Raw genomic sequence first — 15,696 nt, 5'->3', positions numbered from 1 at the left:
GAGTTTTAAAGTAAATCAATACTGTCAAAGGCAAAATGAAAAAGGGGGAGAAAAAATACACCAATGATGAAACCACATGACGAATGCTTATAAAACCCTTACAGTAAAGTATTTGTGTGGATGCAAAAGCACAACACACATAGTGTTCGATATCCCCCCCCCCCCCCCTTTGAAGTTCTACTTTTAATACAGAAGTTGAAAGTAAAGCATAAAAAGTGTGGCAAACAACCTTTTCATCTTGTCACAGATGTGTATGACATAAAACAGAAACCTAAAGGTCATATGTTTTCATGACTTTATTGTTTTGTTCGAATCAGTAAGGGCTTGTAGCTGCCAAACTAGAACACACACACACCAGAAGCTGATAGGGAGGCTTCACAAACAAAAACAAAGAAAGCAGAAAAAAACCAAAAAAACTGGCCGTTTGTATAAATAAAATCGATGAAAACCTACTCGTGCTATGACAAAACTGCCTTGAGAAATAATGAAACAAACTTTCTTTTTCTTTATTTGGTGTTTAACGTCGTTTTCAACCTTTCAAGGTTATATCGCGACAGGGAAAGGGGGGAGATGGGATAGAGCCACTTGTTAATTGTTTCTTGTTCACAAAAGCACTAATCAAAAAATTGCTCCAGGGGCTTGCAACGTAGTACAATATATGACCTTACTGGGAGAATGCAAGTTTCCAGTACAAAGGACTTTACATTTCTTACATACTGCTTGACTAAAATCTTTACAAACATTGACTATATTCTATACAAGAAACACTTAACAAGGGTAAAAGGAGAAACAGAATCCGTTAGTCGCCTCTTACGACATGCTGGGGAGCATCGGGTAAATTCTTCCCCCTAACCCGCGGGGGGTATGAAACAAACTTACAAAGAAGACAAATGCTTATCTTGAAGAATGACTTGTAATCCCAACACACCAAGCAAAAGATTTTAATTACCACAACATAAACACAGCACACTTAATCCAGACTTTTCATATGCATAGATTGTGCATGAAATATTAGTCAGTCAGTCAGCCATTCAGCAGGGCAGTTTGTGGCAGTAAGCAATTTTGGGTGGGGTGACTCTGAAGACAAATGCTAACAAACATGTACAATTCAACTGTGATGAAGAAAGCATGGTCCTACAACAATGTGTCTTCCTAATCAGGGAAGCTGTACACTGCCATCATGAATACTTGGTTCTGCTCACAAGAGCTGCCCTTGACATTGTTCTCTGTGATTCAGAAAATAACACCCGCTCAAACTTTTCATACATTTGCTCATATTTGTCCTTGTCATATTAATAACAAGACATTCCAACATTAACATACACACACAGGGACACTATTTAAAAATTCATCCTGGGGACTTTGCATTGATTACTTTTTATTTCACAAATTCTAGACCAATAATATTTGTTAAAGATGTACCTTAATTAAAAGCAGATGTGTTCTTCCAGTGAGACCACGCAAAACTAAATTCTTAGATGATACATAAAATCATGGATCAGAACTTCAATCTTGCCCATCATATGGGATAAGCTCATTCGTTCATCACACCTTTAAAGTTTCATGCCAAGAAGATTGTTATCTCAAACATAATACATCATGTACAGACATTCCGTCCCACCATGATTAAACAGCATTCAATAAAAACAGCATTCAATAAACTGTGCTTGAATTTCATCAGAGAAGTGACACTTGTTGTTAAGTCTGTGTAAAATATATACAGAAATAGGTCACAAACATCAAAATGCTGAATGTTCATGGTGAAAGCAGCTTGTTTGAAAAAAGAGATAGAATTAAAAAAAAATGTACCGAACTCTTTTGCAATTCAAACACAGATTTGAGTGAAAGTGTAGAACACTGCAGCCAAGAACTGGTGTTGACAAGTTGCAGCAGTTGTGTGGACTGTTAAAGGAAGTAGTCGGGTTGTGGCTTTTTGGATGGTATACCTCGGGCTTCCTGCGAACACACAAACAAACATTCAGGTCAGGACTGATGAATCATTGCACTTACCAAATGTGAAAAAAGCCAGACTAACCATTCTTACATAAAATGGAAAATTTTAATGTAAATTTTCATTTGATTAATATACTTACCCAATTCACATATAGCATATAGCAATTTACTTCGGTTTAGTGCTAGGACGCTGAAAACTACGCTCACCCTGGTAAGGGGGAAAGTACCCTAAAAATAGAACAGCCTTGACCGTCACATAATGATGTCATGACAAGGATACCCCCCAGCATGCTCTGCGCACACGTGCTCTCGCCGCCATCTTGTATTCATTCGCTCGAAGCGCCCCTGTAATATTTTTAGGATAACTAAAGCGGGGTAGGCGGGAGGGACTTCAGTATGTGAATTGGGTAAGTATATTAATCAAATGAAAATTTACATTAAAATTTTCTATTAAATTACATATCTTATCCCAATTCACATATAGCAGATTGCTAATTAAGGTGGTGGGATGCTCACCTATGAGCTAGGCAACAATTGCCCTGCTGCTACCATCGCTGGTAGAGCCTTTGTACCATCCTGCCGCGTACTGGAATGTCGCGCAGGTAAAAGTAGATAAAACACATCCTCAGATCTCCAGTAGGCGGAGTAGAGGACTTCAGATAATCTTCCTGATTCCAGGATCAACTTAGCTATGTCCTTATCTCTCTTTGTGTACAAAGACGATAAAAGTAGCTTATGTTTGTAATCTTAACTCCTTGTATGAGACAGAAAGGAGCATAGTGATCTAACTGATCAGATTCATAAGACTAGGTCGCCTGTGGCGAGAATCCTATCACAAGGAAAAACTTAGCCATCAGAGATGGCTATCCTGACTTCTGTTTCTTGGCTAAGAAGTCTGGCCGGAAACAGAGTGAGATAGAGTGTCTATATTGAATACTACATCTCCCTGTAAGCCAGAGAGTGCGTGAATCTCGCTACCTCTGTGTGCCGTAGCTAGAAGCAAAGTGGATAGTGTTTCCACGTCAGATTTATGAAGAAGAGCGGCCTGTAGCGGTTCAAAATCTGTGGAGCATAGAAACTCCAGTAGCAAAAGAATCAGCCTTGCCGTGCTGTGACCCTCTGGCTATGAACGCTATCTAGCCTATGGTCTCCCTGTAAAGGGAGACCTGTAATCTTATACTGCGAGCTGAGCAAGACACTCTGATAAGATTAGGAAGAAACATAGCCTAACCAGGTAAGGCCTATGAGTAGGATCCATGCTCTATCTCGCACAGTGTGGAATGAGCCCAAGGGAGAACTGACCAAGTATGCACATGCACCCCCCCCCCCCTTTTTCTTCCACCTTGTCTCAAAAGACTTAAGAGTGAAGAGGAAGGCCCCGTTTGCGAGAGTATGACAGAAAGTACCTGCCTTTACGAAGAAAAGGAAGGAGAATAGAGAGTAAAACAAGCTCCAGAGAAAACAACCGTTGTCCTCAATGGTTCAGGAGTGGTATCAGTGAGAACTAAGTACCCAAGTCCCTAAGCGGTGGCTTGAAAGAAAAAGGAAGGCGAACTCCGGTGAAACCGGGAGTGTAACCCTCTAGGGAGCGAAATACTGCTGATGTTTTGTTTGAGTAAACGACAGTGCAATAGCTGAAGCCGAAAGGCCGCAGCTTGAATGTTAAAGAGATTGCCTGCCAGGCCCGTGTTCCAACCGGTCACCCATCCCGGTAGAACCGGGCTCAATAATTGTTAATCTCGGTGGTCGGAAAAGACCGTGTTGCTGCCTATGGCTGAGAACGGAAAACTAAGCCACGGCTGCAAAAAGCGGGTAAACGTTCCCTGTTTGCAAAGCAGGGGTGAAAAGTCAGGAGTATAGAAAACCTGACTGCCTGTTAGTATTGTGCTAACTGGCCCGCAATCGGGGAAGACGCGACTGTGTATCGGTAACCTGATCCGCTCTCAGACCATGCTCCTGTCAAATCCCGTCCCAAGGGAGGGGTGAGTGAGCGTCTCACGAGTTTAAAATTGCCGAAGAATATATGGCTAGAGGCATTCCATGTAGCTAGTTCTGAAACCTTGGGAAATTATCTTCAAGGAAAGAGAACTGGCATTATAAAATAAGTGGCTCTATTAGAAGAGGTCACTGTAGAGCCAAGGTTCCATTAACTGGTAAATCAAGAATTGATAACCTGAAGTTCAATATCCCCGAGGGTAAAGAAAATCTCACTTTTTCCGCCCAAATGCGGAAGTGACTCAGACTAAATGTCGTTAGAAACCATGCAGAGGGAACTGAGTAAGAATCCGAAGCTGCATCCCCGAAACTGAAGTTTCGTGATTCAGCCTTCGTTGGCCTAATCTAGAGGCAAAGAGTACTGTTTGCGAAGTAGGAGAAAACTCTTGGCGCAAAGCCAAAAAGTGCAAAATCCAGGGGCCACCGCTGGGAAGACTACCGTAAGAGTGTAGTCAGTTAAAACGCGGTACAAAAGGCCCCTGAGAAAAAGTGTCTAAGTTATTGTGTGGCCTAGAGTTCAACAAGAACTTCCGTGCAGCAGCTTGCCCGACATAAGGGGTTGGCTGTGCGGAAGCTAGCCACGGCTGTGCTACCTCTGGTGCCGGACTGTGCGCTGAAAGCAGAGGCACTGTGTCCAAAGGCACATATTCAGACCGGGAATTCGTAGCCAGAATCTTAGACATCTCATACACCACGGAAGGAGATTCGCGAAACTTAAAAGTTTGTTTCTCTCCTTGTGTTGCCCGAAAATCTCTGACAGCCGAAGGTGGTGGTGCAGACAGGCTTGTTGTTGCTACCACTCCTTCCTCAAAGTATCTTGAAGCTACCTGCGCAGCCAACGCCACTGCATTGGGAAGCTTGTCTGGTAGCCGGAAATTAATATCTTCCTCAAAAGGGAAGTCCTTTTCCAAAAACATCTCATAAGCCACTGAAGGAGATTCACGAAACTCAAAAGTTGGTGTCTCTTCTTGTGGTGAGTGGAAAACTCCCACAACGGAAGATGGTGGTGCCGCAGCATGAGCCGCTGACACCACTCCTTCCTCAAAATACCATGAGGCTACCTGGGCTGCCATTGCTACCGCTTGGTATAGCTTGGCTAGTAACCGGAAACTGGTATCATCGTCCACAGCGGAATCACCGTATTCCGATTCCCCTTCCGGAAGTTCGCCACCAAAATGACTCGCCGCGTCATCAGTGGTATCCCCCGGAAGTGACGGAGCTTGTGAGGTAAAACCACCACTAGCATCCGCTCCTGAGAATACTTCCTGCCCCCTGGGCGGAAGTGTGGACTGCTGCGTCGATCCTGGTACCGTAATAGGCCAGACCGACGATAGCGTGTCTTCCGTACGAAGCTCAAGCATCGGAAGGGAAATTCCTTGACCGGCTACCTGTCTATTGACGGCTTCCTGCTCCCATGGCGGAAGTTGAGACCGTTGTGCCGTTGCTGGTTTCCGGCCAGGCATGCACTTCGAATCTCCCGTACCCAGCGCAAGCATCGGAAGGGAAATTCCTTGACCGGCTACCTGGCTATTGACGGCTTCCTGCCCGACGCCGGGCGGAAGTTGGGACAGTACGGTACCTTCAAAAAAGATGTCGCCCTCGGTAGAAGATGCCCGGTGAGAAGCCGTACTTCCGTCCTGCTCAGCGTGAACATCAGCGCTAGTCACAGTGGCTGACGGTGTTGCCTTCACCCTCGCTCGCGCGCTCGCCTTCTCCGCTCCCGCATGGAGAGAGAGCAGCTGCACACTCGCCGATTTAAGCTCCGCTGAAAACATGTTACGCATTTCATCGCTAAAAGAAGCAAACATGGAGGACAAAACATCCTTCTCCGACACTGCGCTAGGCTTAACTGGCGCTGTCTTGCACTCTTGCTTCAGCGCCGGCATTTTAGGACTCTTAGGGTCATCAATTTCTACTGAAAACAAAGTTTTAGAAACTGGTTCGAACACACAAACCGTGGTTTTCGCAACCTTAGCCTTCTTCTGAGACGGGGACTCTAACATCCCGACCTGTCTAGCGCTAGATTTCGTCTTCCCACTGTCTGCCATCTTGGCGAAAGTCTCGAACGTCAAAACGTAAACAAAGACTAACTTGTGGCAAACAAAAGTATCAAAACAAGGTAAAACTGGAAAAATCTCACCCAATCTTAGCTAAAAGCTAAGTAACCGACTTGTGACCAGGGTTGGTACTGCCAAGAAGCAGTGGGCTTAGGAAAAGCCCGAGCGTAGCCCAAAACACGTCCTCAGCCAAAGTCGCTGAAGAGTAGAATGAATACAAGATGGCGGCGAGAGCACGCGTGCGCAGAGCATGCTGGGGGGTATCCTTGTCATGACGTCATTATGTGACGGTCAAGGCTTTCTATTTTTAGGGTACTTTCCCCCTTACCAGGGTGAGCGTAGTTTTCAGCGTCCTAGCACTAAACTGAAGTAAATTGCTATATGCTATATGTGAATTGGGATAAGATATGTAATTTAATCAAACATTACAGAGGCCCTCCTCTGGTATACGTTCAAAACCATTGCACATTTTAAGACTTGAGCCTTTAACCAGGACAAAACTTCAATATTACAAATATTTACAATGAAAATAACAACTCAAATACATGTATGAATGGAGTTAATCACAACATAAACTGTGAAATGAAGTGCCAAAACCCCTGCTTATTTGGGTTATCAAAATAAAACCACATTCTCTTTCACATGGTCAAATGGAAGAATACTTTCAGTTTAACCACTGCAAGTCTCACCTGTGGGGCTGCTTCAAATATCGTGAAGTCTCTTTGAAGGTGTTCATCTAATTCCAATATTGCAGCAACATTTCCGCATCTGAAAAAAAAATCATGTATCACAAAGCTGAAGTCTACAATTCCAAGAATATAGTGTAAATTCCTGCTACTGGCAGCTGTGCTGACAAATGCCACCTGCCTGAAACAGGACCAAGTTGGCTATGACTGTTAGTGTTATCATACATGAATCTTGCTATTCAGTCTTTTCAATTGTTCCAAAATAATTTGCTAAAAACATTAAATGTTTGTTTGTTAAAACAAAAAAGATCAGTTGTCCATCAGATTCAGGATTTTAAGATGATCATTCAACCGTGAGATATTTTGAGTGAATGCCAAGTGGTAAGAAGCAAGCCTACCTGTAGCAGTAGTTGGGAGCGGACCACACAGTGAGGACCGTCTCATTGAAGTGCCACTTGTACCCTTCCATCACCAGCTGGTGGGCTCGACAGATCAGATCAATGTCGTTGGCTGCGTTGAACTGTGACACCACATCACTGCCAAACAAGTATCCAGCACCACGCGGACTTACACCCCAGCCTTGCATATCTAGAAACAAGTCGCGTAAGGCGAAAATACAACATTTAGTCAAGTAGCTGTCGAACTCACAGAATGAAACGGAACGCAATGCACTTTTTCAGCAAGACCGTATCACTCGTAGCATCGTCAGTCCACCGCTCATGACAAAGGCAGTGAAATTGACAAGAAGAGCGGGGTAGTACTTGCGCTGAGAAGGATAGCATGCTTTTCTGTACCTCTCTTCGTTTTAACTTTCTGAGCGTGTTTTTAATCCAAACATATCATATCTATATGTTTTTGGAATCAGGAACCGACAAGGAATAAGATGAAAGTGTTTTTAAATTGATTTCGACAATTTAATGTTGATAATAATTTTTATATTTTTAATTTTCAGAGCTTGTTTTTAATCTAAATATAACATATTTATATGTTTTTGGAATCAGAAAATGATGGAGAATAAGATGAACGTAAATTTGAATCGTTTTATAAAAAAAATAATTTTTTTACAATTTTCAGATTTTTAATGACCAAAGTCATTAATTAATTTTTAAGCCACCAAGCTGAAATGCAATACCGAAGTCCGGCCTTCGTCGAAGATTACTTGACCAAAATTTCAACCAATTTGGTTGAAAAATGAGAGCGTGACAGTGCCGCCTCAACTTTCACGAAAAGCCGGATATGACGTCATCAAAGACATTTATCAAAAAAAAGAAAAAAACGTTCGGGGATATCAATCCCAGGAACTCTCATGAAAAATTTCATAAAGATCGGTCCAGTAGTTTGGTCTGAATCGCTCTACACACACGCACGCACGCACACACACACATACACCACGACCCTCGTTTCGATTCCCCCTCTATGTTAAAACATTTAGTCAAAACTTGACTAAATGTAAAAAAGACAAAAAGTTGATCATCATCCTATCATCAGATTTTGATATCATTTACTGTTGTGTAACTGGTTTCCTCTGGCTTACAATGTGGACTACTGAACCGCACAAGTTTTACTGCACGCAACTGTGGATACAAACCTGAATAATCAATAAGCTAGCCCTGCAGCTAAGATACACTTTGCTTTGTGTGGCAATCGCACAATTCACCCTCTGTACTGCAAGTTTCTTTGAGTGTACTAAACTTGGCAAAAAATTATTGCGCCCATTTTTGTACCCCAACTAAAACATTCATTGAAACAAAACAACCTGTTCTGGATAGATAATTGATTTGGCTTTCTCCTCATATGTAAAAGTTGCCAAGTTGCGCCTATTCTGAATTTTCAATATTTTGCAATTGGTACCTGACCTTTATGTCAGGTCGATTTTGGGGGTACCCACATGACCCCTGTAAAAGCGATCTTTGATCCAAAAAGTGTGCCAGATAGCCAAGTAGAGGGCCTTTAATGGCATAGCAAGTTTGAATGAAATGACAGTGGAATGAATGTTTTAGTTGGGGTACGAAAATGGGTGCATTCTTTTTGCGTACTTTATACTATCAATATTGTTCAGGACTAAGCTTATTTAGATGAGATCAAATAACCAAAGTAAGTAAGCACTCGAAGCACAAATACCACCAAGTGCTAGGCTGAATGAGTCTCGATCACTTGAGATATTAAAAGACTATGGAGCATTGAATTCATGAACAAGAGATTTTCATGTTTTGTTTTTAAATCCTTTTTTGGAGAATGACACCCCTGTTTCTTTAATGATTGTTGTCTTTAGGTGACAGGAGACTCCTTCCTAGCTATTCTCTATCACCTTTGTCTACACTCTTATTTCCCTTCATTATAGTTATGATCCTGTCAGTGTTCTCGTCTCATTTGGTTGACAAAAAATATCTTATTTCATACCAAAATTGGTGATAAGCAGTAGTTCCTTACCTTCTGGATCTGACCAGAGCAGGTCACACATTGGCCCATCGTGTGGCACCTCCTGCTTGCGGTCAATAGAACGAATCTGGTCCAGAGTCTGGATGGATGGGGAGAGACCACCGTGCACACAGAATATCTGAAACGCAGCAATCCACATGTTAACAGACTTTGTCCACCTTTACAAATGTCTCTTCAAGTGCAAAGACGGGTAACATTGCTGATTAAGTCAACTGAATTGTAAAGTAATACTGAAAGTCTTCCGGTTTTGATTTGACTGAATTATAAACCTTTTCTTTTTGTACAGTTACAAAGAAAAGACTCCATTTAGAGAGTCCTGTACTGGACATGCATAATTTTTCCTGTAATCTGAAAATGCATGTATGCAAGCACCAAAATACTACAGATGCATACCTTGCCATCAATGATCGCTGAAAGACTGAGGTAGTCAAAGATTTCTGTACAGTAGCGCCAGACTGTAATGGATCCATACTTTCTGAGACACTCGTCGTAAAATCCGTACACCTGTGTGATTTGTCGACTTTCATGGTTGCCTCGAATTAATGTGATTCTGTCAGGATATCGAACCTGCAACAGAACCACAGCAAACTTTTGTTAATAAATACTACATCATACATGTATAACCAAAATGTAGGTTCAACATCATCATCAAAAACAAAGCCAACAACAGACCCCAAATCATAATACAAATGATTGCAATACCAAAGCCAGGATGAGTACAAATTCACACAGGTGAACAGGACTGCTCTGCCTGACAAAAGGTAATGCATACCCACACACAGACTCTCTCACGCATTACATGTACTGACAAACCCAATGTCTCAACAAGAAAAAAACTAACAGTAACAAAGTAACAAAAAAGGTCTCACTTTCAAAGCTAAGAGAAGAAGAAAGGTTTCCACACTGTAGAAGCCTCTGTCCACAAAATCTCCCATGAACAGGTAATTTGTGTCTGGAACATCTCCCCCCACCTTGAACAATTCTTTCAAGTCGTAGAACTGACCATGAATGTCGCCACACACCTGTAACAATCAGAAAAGCTGTGTTGTAAATGACTACACAAAAATGTCTTGAACAATAGTTTGACTTTGAGGTCATAAATTGACCATAAATGTTACAACACACCTGTAACAATCAGAAAATGTGTGTTATAATCATTAAATGACTAAAGAAAACAATGGTTTTGTTTTTTTAATGAAAACATTAATGGTCATCCAGCCATAAGCACTTGCACACACTCTTACCAAAAAAACCACCTCACTTTTCGTTTCATCAACGAAAAACTCACACATTCAAACGTCCAAACACATCAACCTGGATACATGCGCTATATAAATATTATGCATTATTATTATTATTACATCTACAGTACTACCCAACCAGACTTGTGTGATCAAGAGTTAAATATGAAAATACATGTTGGGAGTTAGATGGAAGTGGGTTAAGGGGTGTAGTGGGTGAGTGGGAGGGGTACGCTTGCTACTTACTGTGACTGGGGAGTCGACCCTCTGTACATTGCTTTCCTCAACCAGAATTTCTCTGGCTTTTGCACACAAAGCTTTCACTTCGCTTTCCTTTATCACCTCACATCGCCGGAGCTGTTCAATTTGCCTGTATCAAGACGAAGGAAATTTCATTACTTTCATTCTTTTTGTCGTGAAAACCATGATCATGTTGCAATAATAAAAGGGAAAAAAAAACCCATAAACAATAGGACCAGACATCACCCAAACCATATATGAGTTGTTCTTCAGTAAGCACTGGTGACAGAAAGGGGGAAAAGTGGTCAAAATTCAAATCTCTAGTATTGTTTTTGAAATATAGCTTTTCATAAAGCAGAAATACTGTAGTATCTGATGTACATAAGAAAAAAATCACTGATTCATATGGTTCTTACGTAATCTAACTTTTAAAGCTGGTTCTTGTGTGTCTGTGTGTAGGCCTATGCTTGTATGATGACGATAGGACCTGAAACGGCTGCACGGACTGAGACAGGAATTGCAGAGAATGTTCTTTGCCACTCGAGTCGTGTCATAGGGTACTTTTGGAATAGCAAATTTGACAGGATTCTTTAAAAAACGGCGGAAAACATTATATACCCTGTGAGCTATCGAGGATCCTCCCCGTCTGGGCTGTCGAAACATGGTCTTGTTAAAAGACGTTTTCAAATGGTTAACGGGGAGATACACTCGAAGCACATTTAGCGAAGTTATGTTGCCAAATCATCAAAGATCAACATTTCACTACACGGATCGATGCACACAGTCGAAATAGATGTGACTTTCACACGACCGAAGACTACTTACTAGCAGACGACAAGATCTACATATTTAGATCAGTGAGAGCAATCCGTTGAAGAACAGTTACTCCGCTTATTCGTCTTCAGTTAAGCTTATTTCCCCTGCCATAAGTTTCCTTGCAGATCTGCAGTCGCGTAGTGAAATGAACTATGTCATCGGAAGATTCTTCTCAGTCAATGATCGAAGCACAGTAAGTTCTATGCTGACAAAAGTCACTTTTCAAAAACACGACCATTGACTTCCTTTATGAACCCAAAGGTAACAATATCGACAAGAATGTACGCATTTGACATTAAATGAAAGTTCATAGACAGTTTCCAACTCGCCAGATCTGCCAAAGAGCCTTCATTCGTGAAAAACGATGATTTTAATCAGACAGGTATCGGAAACAACCTCTTGGTAACCTGCGTTTCTCCTTCCGAGGCGACGTGACGGCGCCACATTTGTTTGTTTATGGCTGTTTATCGCGAAACAACACAGTTGAAATTTGTGTGTAAAATATCATAATGTGTGGCGTGTAATTTCCGAATCAGTTCGTTATCTGCGTTTCGATGGTAATTCATTCAGAGTTGAGTTACTTTGAATCGAAGGTGAGGGTAACCTGCGTTGCATGTGGGACGGCGTGAACAAATTTGATTGCAATATTGTATACAGGAAGTAAATTTTAATGATTCTGGCTCAGTCTTGTAGATCTGTTATGCAGTGTTTTGGTAGTGTATCTGCTTTTCTACTATGAAGCTCATTTGGAGTGATACGCTGATCGAAGTGGGGTACCCTATGTGGGACATCAGCCGTATGCAGATTACGCCTCAGAACACTCTCGCATTTCACAAAGACAACAATAATTTGCAACATTTCAAGAACTGCATCAGTTTTATTAGATACTATTTCAACAAAATCAGCACAAACACGACTATTTTCAACAACACAGAACGGGAGGTAAGTCTTCAAAGACGCACCAAGTGTGCGTTCCCGTTTTTGGACGCCATTTTTGCTAGCATTTTCACAGTAAATCTTAATATTTCCATATCTATTGAATGATTTTGGTATTTTCTTTGATTGTGCCGATTCTCCTATCTCTCTGGCATGTACTGGGTGCTTTGTGACCAGTTTCTTCCCTAGACTGTATTGAAAAATGCGTCCGTGTGAGCTGACCCCCACTTGTGACCAGTAGCAAAGAACAACTCATATTAGAGTTAATCACTAAATCTTAACTGAAACGATTTTTTCTTTTGTTATGCAGGGATGTTGCTACAAATTCATACCTATAGGACAGATGTCCTGAGTTCTTCAGCATCAATAGGACATTTGACCGCTTTCAGAAAGTGTAATAGGACATTATGAATTTGCGCCAAACAGCTTATAACACATTCCATGGAATTGTTCCAAAGTCATGCGCCCACACACACACGCACACACACACACCCACCCACACACCCACGCGCGCGCGCTGTAGAATACATCAACATAGTGTGCGTATAATGTTGTATTTGTTTAGTTTCAAAGAAACCACAAAAAAAGAAACCAACATGAACAACTTCAGAGCTTTTACTTTAATTACAAACTGCATGATTTGGATAAAAGTTGAAAAACAAAATGATCGGTTTGATCTAATGCTGATCTTTTGCAGGCTTTAGTTTTTTTTCAGCGGCATAATTCAGTGCTTCGTCTCGTATCGAAAACAAAAGCAGACGACAAATTTAGTCAGTTGGAGTTGTCTCCCGTACTCCTGTAGCATGCACTGATCTAAAAATAATCCACTATTTTTAGATCAGTGCGCTGCACCGAGACGGTTATACCCAAACGGCGCATACCGCAAACGGTTCGGGAATTCCCGACAAAAGAAAAGATCCGCACGCGGCACTGGCAACTTCAGTGTCAGCTGAACACGAGAGCGTTCGGTCTTTTAGAAGATTTGTATCTTGAAATGAAAATTAACGAATATCGCGCTGTCCGAAGGAATGGAGTACATATCGGACAATGACCACGCTCAGGCTAAAACGATAGGACATCTGACCGACATGCGGCAATGTGAATCGGACATTTGGGGATTTTCATCGTTATATGTCCGATGCCTAACGACATCCCTGTTATGTATGTAAATATTTTCAAGAACAAGACAGTGTGGCACTGACGACAAGAAAACTATTTCTTATATATATATGCCGAGTTTTGCATAAAATGAAGAGTGAAAATAACTCCGTCAGGATTTCAGCGGTCTGGTAGAGTAAGACTCAGTTAGTAAGAGCCCCTTTTATGGGGTCAAGCTTTTCAAAATGAAGCAAAGCAAGTACCATGCTGCCATTCAGCTTGAAAATCAGGACGAGCAACTATGATACCCCTTTCTTTGGAAAATCAGCGTTCATGAGTTCAAATAAGTCCATGATGTGTTGCAGAAATTATCACTGGCCAGTAGTGATCGCTCACAACCTGTTTTGATTGAAGTCTCATGGGATTGGCTTGAGGCCACGTGATTTTTAGGAAAACGGCGAACACTTCCAGTGATCAGCAAGCAATCGGCGGCGAAGTGTGGTTCTGATGTGCATATTTTTGAAAGAAAGGGTATCATATTGAGCGCACGCTGTATAACATAACACATCACAGTTAGTTGTTTGTCTTGATCGCAGGTTAAAACCGATCGGAAGCATGGTACTTGCTTACCCTACCACACTGCTGAAAAATCCTGAGTTATTTTCGAAGTAGGGTACAAAGTACTTCACCGTAGCTGCGGGTTTTCGGTATAAAGACTTCGCGTAGCTTCGCCAAGTCGACTTCGTGCTCAATTAAGGACGGGCTTAACAGTAACAGCATAGCAGTTTGTCAGAAACGTAACATGCTAGCAGTTGGCAGCTCTGACTACTAATAGTAATAAAAAATAGTAACTTGCAAGTAATACTAAATACACATACCTGTCTAAGTCACTGATGTCTGTCATCTTTTGTGATGTTTAACCTGGAAAAAAAATATGCGATCCAAGTTATGAAGCATTTGTAATAACTGCAAGATCAATAACTATTATTTACCCTGAGAATCTTACATAAATGGGCTGAGCTCTATTCAAAGATTTGATAAAGAAAGGGAAGTAAGCACTCGAATTGCATACACATGTAATGGAGTGAGTACAGTACTAAGTGAGAGTTGTGCGGAAACAGTCTCCTGGATCTTTAGAGAATAACAAGCATTGAAATGAAGAAGCGACTTTCATCCTTGTGTATAAAAAACAGTAACTTGAGTCAGACTATAATAAGCACTGCCAATCATGAGTTCTTTTGTTATTAATATACAGTATACTGTGTGTGTTGACTTGATGCCACCATACTGGTGCTCCTGTAATGTTTTTAGGTTTTAACTTTTACTTGTTTAAGCAAGACAACTTCCGAGCACCAGCAGAAGGCAGAACTCAGCTGGCTCTGTGAAGTGGTATAGTGGTATTATTAATTTCCTTGTTTGATAGTAATGATACTGTGAATACAATGAGTTATAGTTTGGTTAGTTTCTGTCCTCCTGGTTACCCACGAGCTTATCCAAGCTCAGATCAATGCAGTAATCTTTAGTTCGTTTGTTGCAAAAGCCAGAAATTATACTTTTGCCTCTCCTCGCAACATACCGACAACTGCCCAATCCTACTCCTAAACTCAAAACACATTGACTGATTGAGACTGAGAGAGTGACTCAGTGAGACAAGCCTAAAACAGTAAAAGTAAAAGAGAACAGTCAATGTTTCATATTTCAGTTTAATTAATGTCTCAATCTGTTTCGCTCGAGTCGGGCCAGAATCTTTTTAAAGAAGCCCCAGTTTACACAACCTCGATCAGCAGCTCCTGAACAAATTTCAATCCAGATTTTCAGTTTCCCAAACCCTCGGGTTCTTACTTGGTTCTGGGGAGTCCCATGACAGCAACAACGTTACAACCCATCACTGTTTCTATCGACAAACAAAATACATGAACTACCTATTGTTAAGAAACGACAAAATCCAACAAACCAGCCTGGACAATACCCCCCCCCCCCCCCCCCCCAAATATAAACCGAGACTTACACAAGAATCTAAAGTTGAAGAGGTGTCTCTTCTCACTCGGTGATCTCAGCCTTGACGTTAGTGCAAGTCTCGTTTGTGTAGCATCTGAATTACGAGAGTTAATTTGTTCTTTTTCATTTAAAAGTAAAGTAATATAGTAAGTTCAATATAAAAATATAAGAAATAGTTTTATATTACAATTTAAAAATAAACAAGAATTGATAAGTTACGAAATGTATTCTCATTGT

General features: G+C 41.3%; 1 protein-coding gene across 1 annotated transcript; it reads right to left on the bottom strand.

The window, feature by feature from the left end:
- Positions 1-281: 281 nt before the first annotated feature.
- On the bottom strand, positions 282-15,547 carry LOC138977063 (serine/threonine-protein phosphatase 4 catalytic subunit). The gene is made up of 9 exons (XM_070349979.1): positions 15,470-15,547; positions 14,340-14,382; positions 10,618-10,741; positions 10,000-10,152; positions 9,524-9,697; positions 9,122-9,248; positions 7,090-7,279; positions 6,695-6,773; positions 282-1,956 (listed from the first exon to the last, which is right to left on the bottom strand). Exons 2-9 carry the CDS (start codon positions 14,363-14,365, stop codon positions 1,906-1,908), a joined length of 924 nt encoding a protein of 307 aa, XP_070206080.1. The 5' UTR covers positions 14,366-14,382; positions 15,470-15,547; the 3' UTR covers positions 282-1,905.
- Positions 15,548-15,696: the final 149 nt, after the last annotated feature.

This window comes from Littorina saxatilis, linkage group LG9 (genome assembly GCF_037325665.1).
Source record: "Littorina saxatilis isolate snail1 linkage group LG9, US_GU_Lsax_2.0, whole genome shotgun sequence".
Lineage (NCBI taxonomy): Eukaryota > Metazoa > Mollusca > Gastropoda > Littorinimorpha > Littorinidae > Littorina > Littorina saxatilis.
This window is presented reverse-complemented; position numbering and strand designations above follow the sequence as displayed.